The sequence below is a fragment of the Eutrigla gurnardus genome, assembly GCF_963514095.1.
Source record: "Eutrigla gurnardus genome assembly, chromosome: 4".
NCBI classification, from domain to species: Eukaryota; Metazoa; Chordata; class Actinopteri; order Perciformes; family Triglidae; genus Eutrigla; species Eutrigla gurnardus.
In genome coordinates, this window is record NC_139918.1 from 28,837,355 (window position 1) to 28,855,506 (window position 18,152).

An 18,152-nucleotide genomic window follows, 5' to 3' on the forward strand; every position below is an offset into this window, starting at 1 on the left:
CATCATTTATCTATAAAAACAAGAGCCAAGTGTTTAAACTGAGGGCCTCCAACTTGGATATCGACTACAAACAAAACACAGGAAGTCTTTTCAAAATGCACAAACAGTGACATGTCTTCTGCAGCTTTATTTCAGTGAACACAGGAGCGTTGCTCTTCACCATGTCGTACTTTAACCCGTTTGTGTGAACAAGACCACACGTTGTATTTGAGAAGTTTTATTTTTTCTTTTTTTTTTTCAGCATTTCTTACAACAATACAGACGTCACAGAATACATAGTTTTACAAACACAAAGCACACCACCACCACCTTGGTTGCTGCTGCTGCTGCTGCTGTAAAAGGGAGAGGGGGAGGGGGGGCGCTGTGGGTTCATGAAGTTGCCAGTTCAGCCTTGGCCGTCCTTCGTTTCCAGAGACATCCCTCGTCCGTTATGACTAGAAAGAACCTGCCCTTCGGGGGTTGCGATTATGGGACCTTTTTTTGCAGCGTTTAGCAGAATGAGAACAATGGAAAAAAGCTTTCTTTTGAGACATGTAGGGGGTAAAACAAAACGTTTCTAGACTACGATCCGAGCATGACGTTACTCCGACCGAGAGAAGGCAGAAACGGAGGTCAAAAGAAGAGGCAACGTCGTTGCTTGTTTGCAGTAAATCTTGGGCTTCTCCATTTCATAAAAACTAAGAAAAGATCTTTCCTTGCGTCGTGTCCTACAGTTTTTCAGAGTATTCTGCAGAAAAAAAGTACACCGCCTAAATCTTGACCATCTAGTCTTTGAGTAGTTTATTACTTTTTTTTTTTTTTAATTCCTGTACAGTGAAATAACAGATCTTCAAATGATCTCTTTTTTTTAAAAATACAGAAGGCTTCTTTTTTTTTTATTCCAGCCATTTTTTCCCCCAAACATCATTCCCAGATTTCCAACTTACAACAGGACTTTGATATTATATACTTCTGTGTGTGTATGCTGATGGTAACGTGTGTGTGTGTGTGTGTGTGTGAGAACTCTATGTCATTTACACCTAACATTGTAAACATACATAGAACTATATTACATGTGCTTGCACTGCATCTTGGAGGGGGGGAAGAAATTTTGGTTTACTTCACTAGAACACCACAAAAGGGAAGAGGAGAGAAGGGCTCGCAAGAAGAAGAGGAGGAGGAAGAGGAGGAGTGTCAAACTCCTTCCTCAAGGTTGTGAGGTTATTCTCAGTTTGGTTGAAAGCTCAGTTTTAGTGGACAGGCCCTTTTTATTTTTTAATTCTCTGAAGCAACAGGGAGATAAGAGTTTTCTGTTCGGGACGGGGAACAAAACCAGAAAAGAAAAAGAAGCTGTCGAGAGTTCGGGGTCGAGCCCGTTGTCCAGCACCATCGAAATGTCAAAGAAGAGCTACGGCGGGGGGGAGAAGTCTTTATATCGTGTGTTAAGAAGTTCCTTCAGGTCCAGCAGCATGAAGCCGGCAGGTCTCAGCAGGGTTCCGCTGGGTGTTGGGGTTCTCCACTCACTTCTCAGTCCTTCAGTGGATGCTGCCCCGTGGTACATGTACAGGGAGTCAGGTCAGCGAGGCCGAGGAAACAAGCCCGTTGACCAGAGGTCTCCGTTTAATATTAATTCTGTTGTGTGTGTGTGGCCAGGCAGTCAGCCAAGACAGTTCTGCTCAAGTCATTCACTTTCAGCCACTTTTTTTTAAAACCTCCTGAAAGAGCCGGTGGGGTCTCGAAGACGGCCGTCCCGTCTCTTGAAGGGGTTTTGGAGCCGGCGACGCAGGCGGCCAGAGATGGAGGAGGGAGGGGGGGATGACCATCGACGAAAGGGAGGGCGATGAAATCCAAGATGGGAGGAGGAATGGATTGGAAGGACGAAGAGGCGCTGGGGGGAGGTGTGTATGTGCTCTTTACAAGTAGACGCGCCTCAGGTCTCCGGGTGAGGTGATGGTGTTGCACTGCGGGCACAGCTTCTTGTTCCCCTGTGAACGGACGGGAGAGACAGCGGTTAGTTACGTTAAATGAGTTACGCTTTCATTCTGCAACAACTCAACAAACACGCTTTTAAAACATATGTGTTGGGTTCCAGTTTTCTTTTTTTTTTAATGTGAGGATGAAACATGTCATCTAGTGTCTCTAACCTTTTAGTCCAACTACCCTGTGGTGTTTTTGACCACTAGACGGCGCTGTGGAGCAATGTTTTTATGAGTGGCTCCCCGTTTTAATTGCATTGTGCATCTTTGGAAGCTAAGAGCAGCGTTACTGTTGATTTTTGATTCCTTTGCTTCATCATTATCAGGAAATACAGCACAGATATAATTAAATCAGTATTGTAGACTATTAATAGAGGTTCTTCTGGGTAAAAACAGCAGTTTGAAGATGCTAGAATTAGTTCTCAGAATGTGTGATGAGTTTTCTCACTTTCTTTTCCTCCTATCAACTAAAAAACTGAAAAACAAATAAATATAAAATAGTAATTAAAAAAATGTAAAGAATCAGTTGTGATACACAGACTAGTGGAATAGTCATTTGTAAACAAAGGTGGCTCCCAGCTACACGAGTTAACCCTTTACTGGTTGGATACGGGTCATTGTCACGAGAATTGGTCGTGCTATTGGGTGAAAAAATATGTCAATACCTCCTGTGATTAATCGACAACTTTCTGGGAATAATCAATGACTAAACCAAACTGCATCAGCTGTGAATGTCTTAGAGACACACTGGATCATTCACTCTATATATAATATATAAGGCTGCCTGTCTTTGGACGGTGGAGCCAGGGCTCGTCACGCTTTCTCCAGTTCTCTATGCGAACGTTGGCAGCCCCGCCTCACAGCCCCTCGCCCTCCACGGCGCTTTGATAGAACGCCATCTGCAGTAAAAGCAGCAGGTGATAATATGCACCACATTCTAACTGGGTGGTCTCTGCACCACCACTGTCCTCCACCGCCTCCTCCTACCAGCCAGCGTGTTCGGCTGGAAACCGCTGGCTGCGGGCGCATTCCTGCGCTTTGACACCGTGCCGTCGCTCGCATTGGTTGCAGATGTACGAACAAATATAAAATGTCACAACAGATCGTGTGAATGAATGAAGCGGCGGTGCATCTGGAGTTAACGGGGAGGGGAAGCTGCAGCAAACTGCTTCCTTTAAGTAACAAATGCAAAATCCCCAAAGCATCTCTTCGGCATGCAGAGACTTCCAGCAGCCCACTGTGATGTGTGATGAAGGTGTGTGTGAAACATAACGGGTGTGTGAGTTCAGTCTTTGAGCGTGTGGCATCTAACACAGGTACAGCAGAATGCAGAGGTCTCATGACTGGAGGACCCGAACCTTCTAAATCCTCGCTGGTCCACAACAAAAATATGTACAGGTTCATCTGACCCTGAAGATTTATAGGCTTCTTTTCCTGTAAGCCAGTGAATCAAGTCTTTGGAGAGGGTGCACGGACCGGGGCTCAGCCTGGAGGGGAGGACGGAGGTGGTGCAGGAGTCCGACAGATCTAGCAAGCTCCTGCTAAGAGGATTTGTGGCTCCAGAGTTGTCAAAACAGTCTCTTCGTGTCTTTGGAGAGAATGAATAAAGAAAGAGGAGGGACGAGTGTGGAGGCGAAGAAGAGAGGAAAGTCGGTTTGAAATGGTTTTTCTACAGTAGGGGTTTGAGATCTTAGTCCCGGTCCAGTCCTGTTGTTTGTTTGCGCGCCCCGTCGCAGCGGTGCACTCCTGTTTAGTGTGGGCGGCAAGTGTGTGTGGGTGTGTGCCCGTCACGCTGCGCTCCAGCTGCCTTGCTCATTAAAGCGGTAAGGGGGCTGGGCTGACGTTAACTAGATTCCCAGGCATTTACTTTGATCAGCTTGGCCCCCCTGTTTTTATAGCTGTCTCCAGGCTACGAGTTTAATGCCCCATACATTAGACCTGTGACGGCTAAATGCACGTGCACGAGCACACACACACACACACACACGCACACGCACACGCACACGCACACGCACACACACACACACACACACACACACACACACACACACACACACACACAGGTACAGATGGAAACAATGGGCCTCATTCAAGAATGCTTTCTTACGGTCTCCTTTAAAAAATGTAATAAAAGAAAATTAGAGCTCTAGTGAGTAATTTATTAAACACGCACACACTGCTTTTGTTGTACCGGCATAAAGTTCTTCATGAATCAGTATTGATCTGATATCGGACGCATGTTCCACACAATCGTTAGCACATCTAAATGCCTAATTAAGCCGGAACAAGAGCAGCCATCGTTAGGGGCCGCGTGCCTTCTCAAGTCTGATGAATCTTTGCCTCGCGTGAGTTTGACCGCGAGATCATTTGTGTTTATTCGCGTCACTCATGCCGGGCGCGGCGGAGGGGAGGCGGGGCTTATCTCATCCATCATGGCTGACATAATCACTATCGCTTTGTTCATGTTGTGAAGTTTCAGATCCCAGGAATCCAAACACCATCCTGTCTGAGTTCATGACATCACCTAGAGTTGTGTATCCCCTGGGGACCACGAATGCAAGAACACAATTTCTGATAAACCCTCCAATATCCCTCCTCGCGATAAAAACAGACCAAAATCATTCATTTTGCATTTGTGAGTAAAGTTGCAGCAAAACACGATCCTTCTTCCATTCCTTTCTGCTTCTAGTATATATATTATCAACGGCTAAAAGTGGGGAAGTGCACGTTTGGGATTGTCTGCTTGAGTCATAACTGATGGTTGTCGACACAGTAGATGGAGTTACTGAGGCTTGAGAGAGAAAAGGTGGTAGAAGAGGAAACGAAGGAGACGGTGAGGAAACGAAGGAGACGGTGAGGAAACGAAGGAGACGGTGAGGAAACCAAAGAAAGACAACGAGGAGACTGTTTATCCTCCCGGCTGCAGAGACACCGCGCTCCATTTACCACATTAGCACCAGCTAATTACACACTACTGAATATATTAGGGAGCGTTTTTGTTGGTTATTAGTTAGTGAAAGTGTGTGTGTGTGTGTGTGTGTGTGTGTGTGTGTGTGTGTGTGTGTGTGTGTGTGTACACCAGGGGCACTATGTAGAAGTCATTGGTGGGAAGAGTTGACCACTTTATTCCAACATTTTAACAAGCCTTTTGGGGCCCATTTCTCCGACTGAGATTTGGAAGTGTTTGCATTGCCACCCATTGGTGTGTGTGTGTGTGTGTGTGTGTGTGTGTGTGTGTGTGTGTGTGTGTGTGTGTGTGTAGTGGGATAACAGGTTATATGAGGAATATTCCATTTTAGTTTCTTCCCATGGGGCAAAGCTACAGAGAGAAACTCACTGACTATGAAATGAGGGTGCAATAACTGCATGTCATGATGAGCCGCTGTGGAGTGTGTGTGTGTGTGTGTGTGTGTAGATGTGTGTGTGTGTGTGTGTGTGTGTGAGTGTGTGTGTGTGTGGACAAGTGCGTACCAGAGTCCTGAGCCAGCATTCTTCACAATGGACGTGCCAGCACTGGATGGAGGTGAGTGGCATCGTGTAGGAGTCCTACGAACAGAGAGAGAGAGAGAGAGAGAGAGAGAGAGAGAGAGAGAGAGAGAGAGAGAGAGAGGATATGAAATCACACCAAAGTCGACAGACACACACATGCCAGGTGACAACGACCGAAACAACACTGTACATTCCCTGACCGACGGCATCAGACCACTAACCATGGAACGACACAGCCAGCAGCCACAGAACCACTGAGCAAGGCAGCACGGGGGTGGGGGGCAACTGAACCGGCAACCTGCAGGTCACACACACACACACACACACGGACACGATATCGGGCAGGCAACGAGCAGAGACGGAGGGAGGCAGGCAGAGGGAGGAGAAGATGAGGGATGAACCCAATCTGATGAACGCTCATTTCTTTTCCTCTCGAAAAAGAACGGAGAGATGAGGGAGGGAGGGGGGAGGGGGGGAGGACGAGGAGCGGAGGAGGGAGGGAGTGCCTTACCCTCCGTAAGGGCTGTGGGAGGAGCCTCTTTATGCCGCTGCCGTAGCCACCAATCACAAGGCCCCTGTACAGGCAGTACAGGCCGAGGGGGAGGGACTTAGGCTGCCTATCTCCGACCTCATTGGCCAGTGGCCGGGGCCCTGGCCACACCCCTAGGCTCCTGATCTCCGTGCCTGACTGGAGAGCCGGCTTCCTCTGCGGAAGGGAGGGGTGAGGGTGGGAGAGGAGAGGGGGCGAAAGGTGGCAGCTAATCATAGAGGCGGGGCTTGTAGTGATGGCGCACTCACAAACACCACAGACCGACACACACACACACACACACACACACACACACACACACACACACACACTTGAACTCTCCTCGTCCGTTCTTCAATGAGAACTATGACTGCTGGTGACTTGGCTAACTTGCAGACGGTCAACGGGAGACGAGTAGGAAAGTCTCAATAACACAAGACTGATCTGAGGTCAGGATGCCTGTTCACGGCGCTCACTGGGATGAATGTCTGTCGTCATATTAAAACGGATTATTTCTGTCCGATCAATTACACATTTGGTCCAGAAAATTACAGGATATGGTAAAAAAAAAGAAGTTTTGCTTCATTTTATTAACTATCTTAATAACATATAACATTATTACTGTATTTAAAAAAGCACCTTATTTTATGAAGAAACAAAACAAGGCCTAAGATGACCAGCAGGTGGCGGTACAAATCCACCAATGAGACCAAACGTCAGCGCTGAGCTTCAGGACCAGCAGAGGATCAACGTTGAGCCTAGTGTTCTCTGCTTAAATACAACTGAGGAGCGACTGATAACTGAAACTGTTCTCTGCGTGGACGTGGGACGTCACGCTGGAAATCTACAGCTTCTCTAAAACGCCACCCGACTGAGAACACGTCAAAGCGATCTGATGATTTGATCCCAGTGACGAGTTAAAAAGGCAGAGGTGAGTGTGTGTATGTGAACACTGTACAGGTGTTAGAGTGTGTGTGTGTGTGTGTGTGTGTGTGTGTGTGTGAGACGAGGGACAGTGACGGATGAGCGGAGAAGAGCCGTGTCTCCGTGGGGCAGTGAGTGATCGATCGCTGCGCCTTAACCTCCGTGTCACCTTCGGGCACCCAGTGACCTTTCGGAAGCGTAGGCGTCGGTAATTACCCGCTTCTCACACACAAACACACACACACACACACACACACACTCACACACACACACACACACACACTCACACACACAGGATGCCGACGCTGCGCTGTCCACAAGCTTGACGGATGACGGGATGGGTACTTGACACAAAGTGGGGGAACACAAACTCTGATGGCGAGCGTGACGGGTAAGGTCCCTCCATTCGGCCCGATATCTCCTCGAATGAACACGTGACTTGTATTATTGATCCGGGAGTCTGATCAATCACCTATGCACGCCGTACAGCTCAGACCCACGTTAACAATGAAACACTGTGATTCCTACTATATCTGGTACACGTGCCGCCCGGTGATGAACACGTCTCACCCACACACACTGATCCTGGTCTCTTCTTGTCCGGCACACATTCAGGTGACTTGCAAAGCCATGCAAGAGCAGAAACCACCACAGCAACGAGACCAACGCCACCACTCACACGCTCATGAAGCTACGTGGACATCCACAAACTGAGGGGAATGAGATGCATACGGCTCCCACATGCACTCCGCAGGAGGATCCGGCACACGACACACTATTCAATACGGGTCTGCTGCCCGAAGAGAGGACAACTAAAATATATTAAAAGGATGCAGAAATAACTACTTAATGATGATAATCTGTAAAAACTCAAAAGTCCTGCTTTGATAGGTCTGTCTGCAAGACCCACAAGCAAACAACTTTTAAAATGCTTGTTTTGTGAATGGAGTTCGCATCGATCTCTACTAATGTCAGGTTCTAGAGCTCTGGGAGACCACAGACCGCCCCGATGTGTTTCGTCAGTTAAAACAGGAAGAGAATCTCAACGCTGATAAGCTTTCAGGTCGGAGCAGCGCCCGCAGCCTCCTTTCAAAACACTGTGTGGGTGCTTCAGTTTGCAGGGACTGAAGCGGTTAATAAATATGAAACTATTAATAATTATCAGGGCATCATCGGCCTAAAAACGCACAATTTGGAGGATCCAGCCACTGGATTAGGATTATCTGTGTGCAACTGGTGGGAAGTCTGCAAGATTCGGAGCAAAGGGCCTCCTGAGGGATTGTGGGTAATTAGATACTAATAACCCACCAACTACCAATCATCTCCATGATGTTTTTTTAAATTATTCCTGGATTCAGTGCCTCCTGACAGAAGGCACAGTGAAGGGTTGATGTTGGTATGAATGTAATGCTCACCATGCAGATGAGACACTTGTACCGGTCTCCTCTCAGGATCTGCCTCTCCAGCTCCCTGATTCGAGCCTTCAGAGCCTCCATGGTGGTGGCCGTGGACTCCTCCTCCGTTACCCTGGACGACAGAGAAAGACGTTAGAGCCTCACATTTCAGGTCACGGGTCGGTTCGTTTTCAATAGGGAGAACAAAGGAAATCACTTTTTAATAAACACTCAACAGTTGCCCATTGCTCATAATTCTTACGTTAACAGTTAAGGCACTCAAATACTGTGAATGCAACCCTTGAACAATTTCTTATGTATCCTCCATTTCTGCAGGGAGGCCTTATGATTTATGATCATCTTAGTTTAGTTAATTAAGTGATCCCAGTATGTTTTGGTGCCATGTTTTAAGCATATTTTGGGATAATATCATGACTTATTTTGGCAGTTTAATACTGATATGATAAATTTCACATCACCCCAATCCTACTCGACACTCTTTTGCACTCGTCCGTGACCCTTCCACCCCCAAATGTGTGCGTTTGTTCTCCCAATAGGAATTGAATTCACTGCAAACTTGACATGAGTGTGTCGATGTCTGGATTTGCTATCGATGCTTTTGGCCATTTAACACGAAGCAAACCTGCTGCCCGTCACTCGGTAGGCAGCGTGTCATGATTTCATTATCAACGTCTTCATCACTGCCTCCTTCCTCTCAGCAGCTTCACACACAGTCGACACATTTAAGACATTCGTCCCGTACCTCGCTCCAACTTTTCCCTAACATCTCATGTCTTCTCGTCCTCTGTATCTCCCTCATATCTATCTGTCCATCCCGATGTCCGTCCATCGCTCTCAATTGATGTCCTTCCCTCTGTGTTTATCTCCTCTTCCCCTACGCCCTTTCTTCCTGCCTCTAAGCAGCCTCTGATTAATGTGTAGCATGATAACAGAAAATGTGCATTTAACACTGTCCGACAGCATATGAAGCAGCCATAACTAAATCAATACGGCGGACGCATAGACCACAACGCCGCCGCCGCCGCCGCTGCTGATTTGGCGCAACGAGACGAGGCCGCATGAGCAGGATGGTGATTATTATAGCCATCCACTCCTTTTCTAGCAATAGCATTGTGTGTGTGTGTGTGTGTGTGTGTGTGTGTGTGTGTGTGTGAAGGTGGGAGCGAGTGTGTGTTTATGGTGATGTGGTCATTTTGCAGCCTGATAGCTAGCTGATCTATGGTATTGATCTGGATGGGGAAGGACAAGCGGAGAGAGAGGGAAGGGAGAAATAGAACGATAAGTGGCTGTCTGAGTGTGTGTGTGTGTGTGCGTGTGTGTGTCTGTGTGTGTGTGTGTGTGTGGCCGAGGATATGGCTTCATTTGCTGCACCCTCCAACAGCAGAGGCTACAGGGAAAAGAAAACTTTCTCAATTTCCCATTTAAGAGGCAGTTTTCTGCAAATCCACTTTTACATCTTATTTCCTCGATCCCCATCATCAGACGAGCTCATTAAAATAAATTGAACATTTAGACTCATTTGCAGATTAAATTAAAATTGAGCCTTTCAGGTCAAACAGTCCGGTGTGGAGCTTCGCTAGAGAAGCCTCATGTTTGCCGTGAGTTTAATTTCTATTTTCAGAATTTGTGAAGGAACGACAGAAACTCTTAAAAACTTAAAAACGCAGCGATGGTTCCCTGTTTTTCCTGTTTCATCTCCTAAATCCCCCCCCCCCTGAGGGCAAATTTCTGATTTGTGGCTATAAAAATAAAACTGAATTGAAATCCTCAACTGAGAAACCAATTTAATTGTCTTGCCTCGTCGTCTGAAAGGCGTTCCTTCCCGTTTAGCTGCAAGTAGTGGCAGGAATGTTTAGGTAAAGGAGATGTATGTCATAGTTTAAAAAGTGCATTCTGTGTATAACTGAGGCCGTTCTGCCACCGCAAACTTCTCCACGGGAGAAGTGGACCAGCTCCAGCTCCCCCTGTAACCCCCATCACCACACCGTGTCTATAAAGACCTCGTTGGGACTCCCAGACTGACTCGCCACTCAGTGTCCAGTAAAGTGCTTTACCCTCTCCTCTTATTAGTTCTGGGCTTGTAAAAAGCCATTTAGCCTTGATTAGCCTGCTAGCTTATAAAGCGGCGGTGGACTCTGGCTGGACGGGACTGGATGTGGGTTGTCCCTAAAACAAGGTTCTCCCCCTCTCTCTCTCTTTTAACAGCTCCAATAAAGCCCTCCGTCGCTCACTGCAGCACAAAACTCTGCCAAGAGGCTCGGCATGCTCGTAGAACGGAGACGGAAGATTGTTTAACTCGGGAACCACGTCTCATTATCCTCTCTATCTTAATGATGAATATTCATTTAGCACAGCTGATTTAGAGAACACCACATTTGACAAGTTGGTTAATTTAAAAATTATTTATGTGGCTGTGGCCTTCTACACAGGGGTAACGGGAAGGTTTAATGGAGGTTACAAAAAAAGGCTGATTTCACAGAGCCAAGGAAAGGCAGGGCAACTCTCTGGGGCTAAATGTGACACAAACAGACAAACTGCCTCTCAACCAGCGAGAACCACAAGTAGAAATCCTTGAGTTTAAGCCCTTCATGCTATTTGTGTGAGTCACTGATTTAAGCTGGCTCAGGGCTTTTCAACCCTTTTTGGTTCCTGGAGCCAAAAAACGTAACAATTTATGTCACTCTGGGAGCCATGCTTAGCAAACATGTCATGTTGCCTCACAGAAACAAGCGGTTCAATTTGGGTTACGACCTAAAAAGGTAAGTTATTGACCGTTTTCTGCATATTAAGTCATTTTTTCAGTTTTAGGGAAATGCTTAGCCAGCTGAAAAAAATGGTTTCAAGCTTTTAAAAAGAGCTGTTATAATTTAATAATTATTCAGGTGAGAAAGTAATCATTTAGATGCTCTTTATGTGATCAGTTTATCTAAATAACACCTATTTAAGCTGGAGGTTTTGGATCCAGCAGGTTTACAAAAAAGCATAATTTGCCCACAGAATCTGGAACAAGATCACCTTTTTAAGTCTACATTTAAAACATTATATCAAGTCTATGCTGTTGAGTGTATTTGTCCGTCAGCACAGATATTCACTGGCGTGTACGGCACATCTGTTAGCGCATGTTTGTGGGCACAGTGGGACGGAGGCTGTGGCTCGGTGGCTCGTAAAAAACCAGAGGAACCAATAGTGAAACACATCCATGCTCCCACTCCCGACTGAAGTCACTGGCCCACAGGGCTTTTATTTTGGAGGGGGGGGGGGGAATGGTGCGCGCATGTATGCGAGTGAAAGAAAAGTGAAATTGCAGTGCGTTTCCATCTCCGGTCACCCCGATGGCGACAAGCAAGCAGGGGGGGGGGGGGGGGGAAGCGTGACAGAGACAGATAGATGGCTGCGCCTCCCCTCTATTTAGCGCTCTGTCCCCGACGTGTGCGGGGCCATTTCTCATTTCATTACTGTGTGTGGGTTCGTGTGTAGCTGAAGACCTCCACCATCCATCTCAATCAGCCCCGTGTCTTAATCTACTGTCTACCTACATTTTGGCCTCACTCAGCCTCTCTCTCTCTCTCTTTATCTGTGTCTCTCTCTCAACTCGAGTACGCGACAGAATGAGAAAATGACCTCGCAATTAATTCTAAAAACACAATATTCCGGCAAACATTTTAATCCACCGCGGCGGGGAAATAAATGTCTCCCACGAAGGTGCTGTGAAAAGAGGCTCGGTAAAAATCCCTTCAGAGCGCCGTTTCCCTGCTGCACCCCGTTAACCGAGGCCTTAACTACACTGACACGCCATGATAAAACATTTAAGTCACTATTGATTTCCCCTGCCTCGGCCCGATCGCTCTGTGTGTGTGTGTGTGTGTGTGTGTGTGTGTGTCTCAGACAGCAAAAGGAAGCCTGAGAAAAATTGAGACAGAAGACGGGATGCAAAAAAAAAAAGAAATGGGGAGGAGAAAGAAGGGAGAAAGAAAGAGAAATGTGGCTCAGCGACAATACAGAGAAGAAGCAGAGAGGAAAAAAGTGACTGAGCGGTGTGTGTGTGTGTGTAGAGAAGGGGGGGGGGGGGGGGGGGTAGAAATCTAGCTTCATCACTTCCAAATTGAGGACAGATTCAATTATTTGCAGAAACCACATGGAAATCTCTCCGCATTGTTCCAGCTGGAGCACCAAATTTGGCAGCAATCGCATTGGCGGCATTGGAGGGGCCATTTATCTTGGAGGGGAGAGAGCATCGCCGGCGTGGTGTGTGTGTGTGTCTGTGTGTGTGTGTGTGTGTGTGAGAGCTCATTTATCTTGCGGGGGAATGAGCAAGGGAACGAGGACGCCCCGGGAGGCGACCAGATCATTACCCATCTGGGATCAGAGACAGAGAGAGAGATTTCACAAACGCTGCCCTATGCAACACACACACACACACACACACACACACACACACACACTAACACACACGCGATGTATCAATGTAACGAAAGGAGACAAATCTCATTTTCATTTGGGGACGGAGGGGCACAGAAGCTCCGCAGATACGTGCATTTATAGCGAGCGGAGAAGAGCGAGGCAGGGAATTGTTCCAGCCAGCTGACTGCTTGTTCCATTGCAATCATTCAGCATCTAGTTGGCTCCCTTTAAATGGATACTTAGATTAAGGCATGTTCTGCTCCAGGTGCCCACCGGGACCCCCGCCACAGCATCATGCAACAGCACGCACACCTAACATGCTCAACATGGCGAAGTCAAGAGCACTTTTCTGTCGGAAAGTCTCAGAATTGAAGGTAGGTGACGTCAATGAGCGATGATTCCCACTAAGGAAGGAGCAGCTCATTGGTATATATTACTGTAAATTAGGGCCAATAGTTTTGCTCATTTGAAAAAAAATATGTATATAAAAAAATAGTGAAAGTTCAGGTTTTGTTATTTTATTTTGTAAAGTTCTGGAATTCTTTTGAATTAATTATTTATTTTCATTTTTCACTTTTGGGGTTCATGATAAAAAACTTGTATGGTACTTGTTTTTAGTCGAATACATAGTTGTATCTTTTAAAATTTAGGCTAAAAACTGGAACTTTCAATTTAAATTATTTTCTCCAAACAATCAAACGATTGGCACTGATTGACCTCCATAGATTCCAAGAAAACTCACTGATGACTAAACCGGTCCTCCACTATAAAGACCAAAACAAGCTTAGCAACGATGCTAAACAGAGCAGCACGAGAAGGGAGCTGTGTGTGTGTGTGTGTGTGTGTGTGTGTGTGTGTGTGTGTGTGTGTGTGAGTGTGTGTGTGTGTGAAGGAATCAATCAGCACCGTCTGACCACCGCCTCTCTACATGCCACCTCTCCTCCTCTCAGACACAAAGTGACGATCACAGCACAGACGACAACGTATCGAGTGCAACTCCTCGCTCAGCAAACAAACACACACGCTTCTGATCAATACACTTCAGGCCAGTTCTCCCATTCTGCTGATATTTAATATGGGGAACACACACAAACACACACACACACACACACACACACACACACACACACACACACACACACACACACACACACACACACACACACACACACACACACACACACACACACACACACACACACACACACACACACACACACACACACACACACACACACACACACACACACACACTGAGGGCCGATTGATTCATTTAAATGAAGTATTTATCGCATATAGCCTTCCCATAGGTGATGGAGGGGAGAACATGTATAATACTCATGTTAAGCTACAAACACGCACTTTAAAACTAAATACTGACATAGATTTGTAAAAATATAGGTAAGAGCTTCCCCCATCGCTTAGCTCCCGTGTCGGTGCTCCCGTCTGTTTCTCCAAACTTTGTCGAACGCCATCTGCTGCAGGCGATACCCCGACTGTGGTGCCTACATACAGAAAAAACCCAAACCACCCCTTCAACAATTTGCCCGAGGAAAATGACTGAAGAGGGAAAAGGTTACGAAAGCGAGATGAGAGTGGTGCATTTCTTAAAGGCGCTTCAGGTGGACAAAAGGAAATCACTTTAAGAAATGGGGTCTGGGATGGGAGGCAGCGGGCGGGCTGACCCCGGATCAGCGTGACGCGTACGCGTGCAATCGCACGGGGCAGAAAGGACGGGAGAATATGCCAGACATGCAGAAGCAACCAATCAGCCGGATCCCTCTTTCTCTTTGCACGCTCGCCCACCGACATTACTCTCTCCCAATGAGCTGACCTCTATTACCCATGCAGGGGACAGTGTGTGTGTGTGTGTGTGTGTGTGTGTGTGTGTGTGCGATTGTTTATTTGTGGCAGAATATGGATGAGGAGATGGAAATGAGGGAATTACAGAGCGCTGGCCTTTCACACGGGGTGATCTAATGGATAGGCCAGTGTGTGTGTGTGTGTGTGTGTGTGTGTGTGTGTGTGTGTGTGTGTGTACGCTGTAATCCCGCCACCAGCTGCAGCCACATGTCCGGCTCATTTTAAGATATTAAGATTTATGGAGTATTTCTGTTCCCTCTCGTCAGTTGAATCAAGTCATGGGACGACGTGAAGATTTAAATCCCATAAAATAACCTTAAAATGGCACTAAAACATACTGGATTTAGACTTTATATGTTTATTGCATCATAGAAGAGACACTTCTTTTCTTAGTGAACATTCTTCTCAGTGAGAATCAATGAAATAATCTTGAAGATAAGGTCTTAATCAGGCTCTATTTAAGCCACAAAGTTGCTATTTTTCATATACGACAGTTGAACTACATAATCTGAACTTGGGGGAAAACACTAACATATTCCTCAGCTTGTTTGTGTGATTGTTCTGTATTTAGTGTCATTTTGAGGACTGAGAGGCCTGTGTGTGATTGTTGTGGTCAATACCAGTCTATTCTCCAAATCCAACTGGGAGTGAAGATATAATCAAACACGAATCAACACGCCGTGTGATGTGTGTGTATTACTGATGCATGTGTGTGTGTGTGTACCAGTGTGAACAAACATTAACATGTGTGTTCACACCGCTGCGTTGACACTAGTGTGCGCCTCGTGTCTGCTTGTGTCCCAATTAATGATTCTAAGGCAGCACTGTGCTCAGAGGGAACACAGCTGCAGGGAAAAAATCAATAGTGTGTCTCACACACTCACACACACTCTCACACACTCTCTCACACACACACACACACACACACACACGCGCGCAAAAAAAACTGCAAAATGCATCATTTATGACCCTCTACAAGCCGACTCTCCCACAAGTAGGAAAACTCATCACAAAGTCATAGAATCCCCATGAGCGGAGTGTGTGTGTGTGTGTGTGTGTGTGAGTGTGTGTGTGTGTGTGTGTGTGTGTGTGTGTGTGTGTGTGTGTGTGAGTGAGTGAGTGTGTGTGTGTGAGTATGTGTGTGTGAGATCCGTCTGGGGAAACGTGACAAGAGCCATTTCCTCGCTCACCTTTTACAACTAGATCATGATGTGTGTGCGTGTGTGTCCATATATACGTGTGTGTGTGTGTGTGTGTTACCTACTTCTCAATCTCACTGTTTTTACAGGTGCGCGGGACGCAGGAGGAAGAGGAGGAGGATGAAGGAGTGCCGGGGTCCGTCTTGCTGCTTTCTCCGTTGCTCGTCGAAGGCATCTCTGTGAACACATGAAGCACCACGAGCCGCGATGAGCAGTGAAATAAAGATGCAACCGTTTTGGCGAATTATCCCGAGAAAAGCTGCAAGTTTGCAAAAATGTGGCCCCACTCACCGTCGCTGGCCCATTTGGAGAATTCGGGCGTTATTCTGTTAGAAGGCATCCCACCGCTGCAACACAGAGACACGCGTTTAAAGGAGGCCTCTTCCATTTCTCTAACACGTTAGATACATTAGCATCGTGCTAGTTTGTTAGCCATGCAGCAGTAAAGGCTTCCTACTTGAGCACGGCCCCCCGTAGCGCCTCCCTCTCCCTGGCCTCGCCTTGGTCCTCCCCGGCTCCAGAGCAGGGGATGATGTCGGCCTCGGTGTACTGGGCCTTGCCGTACTCCAGGGTGTCGTCCCCGTCCACGTCCAGGTCGGCGTCGCTGTCCGCCGCGCTCTCCTTGATGCTACACGTGGCGAAACCTGTTCCTGTGGAAATAAATATGAACAAAAATGATCAGACAAATTTAAAGATCTGTGAAAACTTTTTGCCTGAGCTGAAGACGGAGGTAAAAAAAAAAAAGGGGGACATGTTTGGTCAGAGAGGGTGAAGAGAGAGACGGCGTTTGGACACTGGGGGTGAACTGATGAAGACCGACACCTCAGCCATTAATCTTTGAGAGGGAGGGAGAGTGTGTGTGTTTGTGTGTGTGTGTGTGTGTGTGTGAGTGGCACTTCTATAAACCCAGTGATGAACGCTCAGACAAACCCTTACCGCTGCCTGACTGCTCCCTTCAGCTCCACTTAGCCACACGGCCGGCTGGGTGTGTGTGTGTGTGTGTGTGTCCGTCACTTAGAGGCGTCTCTTCAGTGTTTGTTTGAGACTGTCTGTCCCTCTGTCACTTAGACCCTGTCTCTCCAACCCATCCGAGGTGTGTGTGTGTGTGTGTGTGTGTGTGTGAGTCCGTCTACCTGTCACTTACAGCGCGTCTATCTAGGTAGGACAGGTGTGCGTGTGTGTGTGTGCAGGAGTGTTCACATGTGTATTTTCTACCTGCTATTTGAGCACTTGGAGGTGTGTGTGTGTGTGTGTGTGTACTTGTGTTTCACTTGAGATGTGACTCTGAATGTGTCTGTGTGTGTCTACCAGTGACAGGCCTGACAGCCATCTTATTTACACCTAGCCCAATTTCTGCAAGCTCTCAACTGGACTAGTGTGCTCTTTGTGTGTGTGACAAGTGTGTGTGTGAGTGTGTGTGTGTGTGTGTGTGTGTGTGTGTGAGTGTGTGCGTGTGTGTGGGGGGACCAGATACAAGCTCGACAGCGCTGACAGCCATCTTATTTAACCCCCGTGTCCCAGTATGAGTCTGGATACTTGACTTCCTATAACAGTTGGTCTCACTGCGCTACAGAGTCTCACTGTGCTACACAGTCTCACTGCGCTACACAGTCTCACTGCGCTACAGAGTCTCACTGCGCTACAGAGTCTCACTGCGCTACAGAGTCTCACTGCGCTACAGTGTCTCACTGCGCTACTAGTCTCACTGCGCTACAGTGTCTCACTGCGCTACAGAGTCTCACTGTGCTACACAGTCTCACTGCGCTACAGTCTCACTGTGCTACAGAGTCTCACTGCGCTACACAGTCTCACTGCGCTACACAGTCTCACTGCGCTACAGAGTCTCACTGCGCTACACAGTCTCACTGCGCTACAGAGTCTCACTGCGCTACACAGTCTCACTGCGCTACAGTGTCTCACTGCGCTACAGAGTCTCACAGCGCTACAGTGTCTCACTGCGCTACAGTGTCTCACTGCGCTACAGAGTCTCAGCAGCTAGGGCTCGTCTCCAAGGATCCTCTGGGATTTAAACATCTGCTTCTCCTCCTCCTCCGTAACTGTGTAATTCATTCAAGAATAAAAAAATAAATAAAAATCGAGGCGGCGAGGGGAGAACGGCTGAAAGCCACGGGGATAAAACGCGCCACCAATGCTAAGCCCTTTTACAACAGGCCCATGGTTTTTAGTGCTCAAATAAAATGGACCTTTTAACTTTTATTTGGTCTCAGCGGCAGAGGGGGACATATGGGAACAATGGCCACGCAGCGTAAATCTGGCAGCCTGCTCGGCTACTGGGGCTGCGGTCTTTGAGGGGACGGCAGGAGGCGAACAGAGCACGTGCGGCGTTATGCAGTCTGACGTGGTTTGGGCCAAGCTT

The 18,152-nt window shown here is 47.3% G+C and overlaps 1 protein-coding gene across 4 annotated transcripts in view; it reads right to left on the bottom strand.

The window, feature by feature from the left end:
• Nucleotides 1-201: 201 nt before the first annotated feature.
• rnf220a (ring finger protein 220a) overlaps nt 202-18,152 on the bottom strand; it is a 152,768-nt gene continuing 134,817 nt past the window's right edge. For 2 of the 4 annotated variants that reach the window (XM_084007683.1, XM_084007682.1), the window contains exons 9-15: nt 16,233-16,425; nt 16,067-16,122; nt 15,841-15,952; nt 8,313-8,424; nt 5,956-6,150; nt 5,427-5,501; nt 202-1,964 (exon numbers count right to left, since the gene is read on the bottom strand). In XM_084007683.1, coding sequence (XP_083863809.1) covers nt 1,893-1,964; nt 5,427-5,501; nt 5,956-6,150; nt 8,313-8,424; nt 15,841-15,952; nt 16,067-16,122; nt 16,233-16,425 — 815 coding nt within the window. In that variant the 3' untranslated portion in view covers nt 202-1,892. The remainder of the gene's footprint in view (nt 1,965-5,426; nt 5,502-5,955; nt 6,151-8,312; nt 8,425-15,840; nt 15,953-16,066; nt 16,123-16,232; nt 16,426-18,152) is intronic. The other 2 variants (XM_084007685.1, XM_084007684.1) reach the window with 1 other exon arrangement.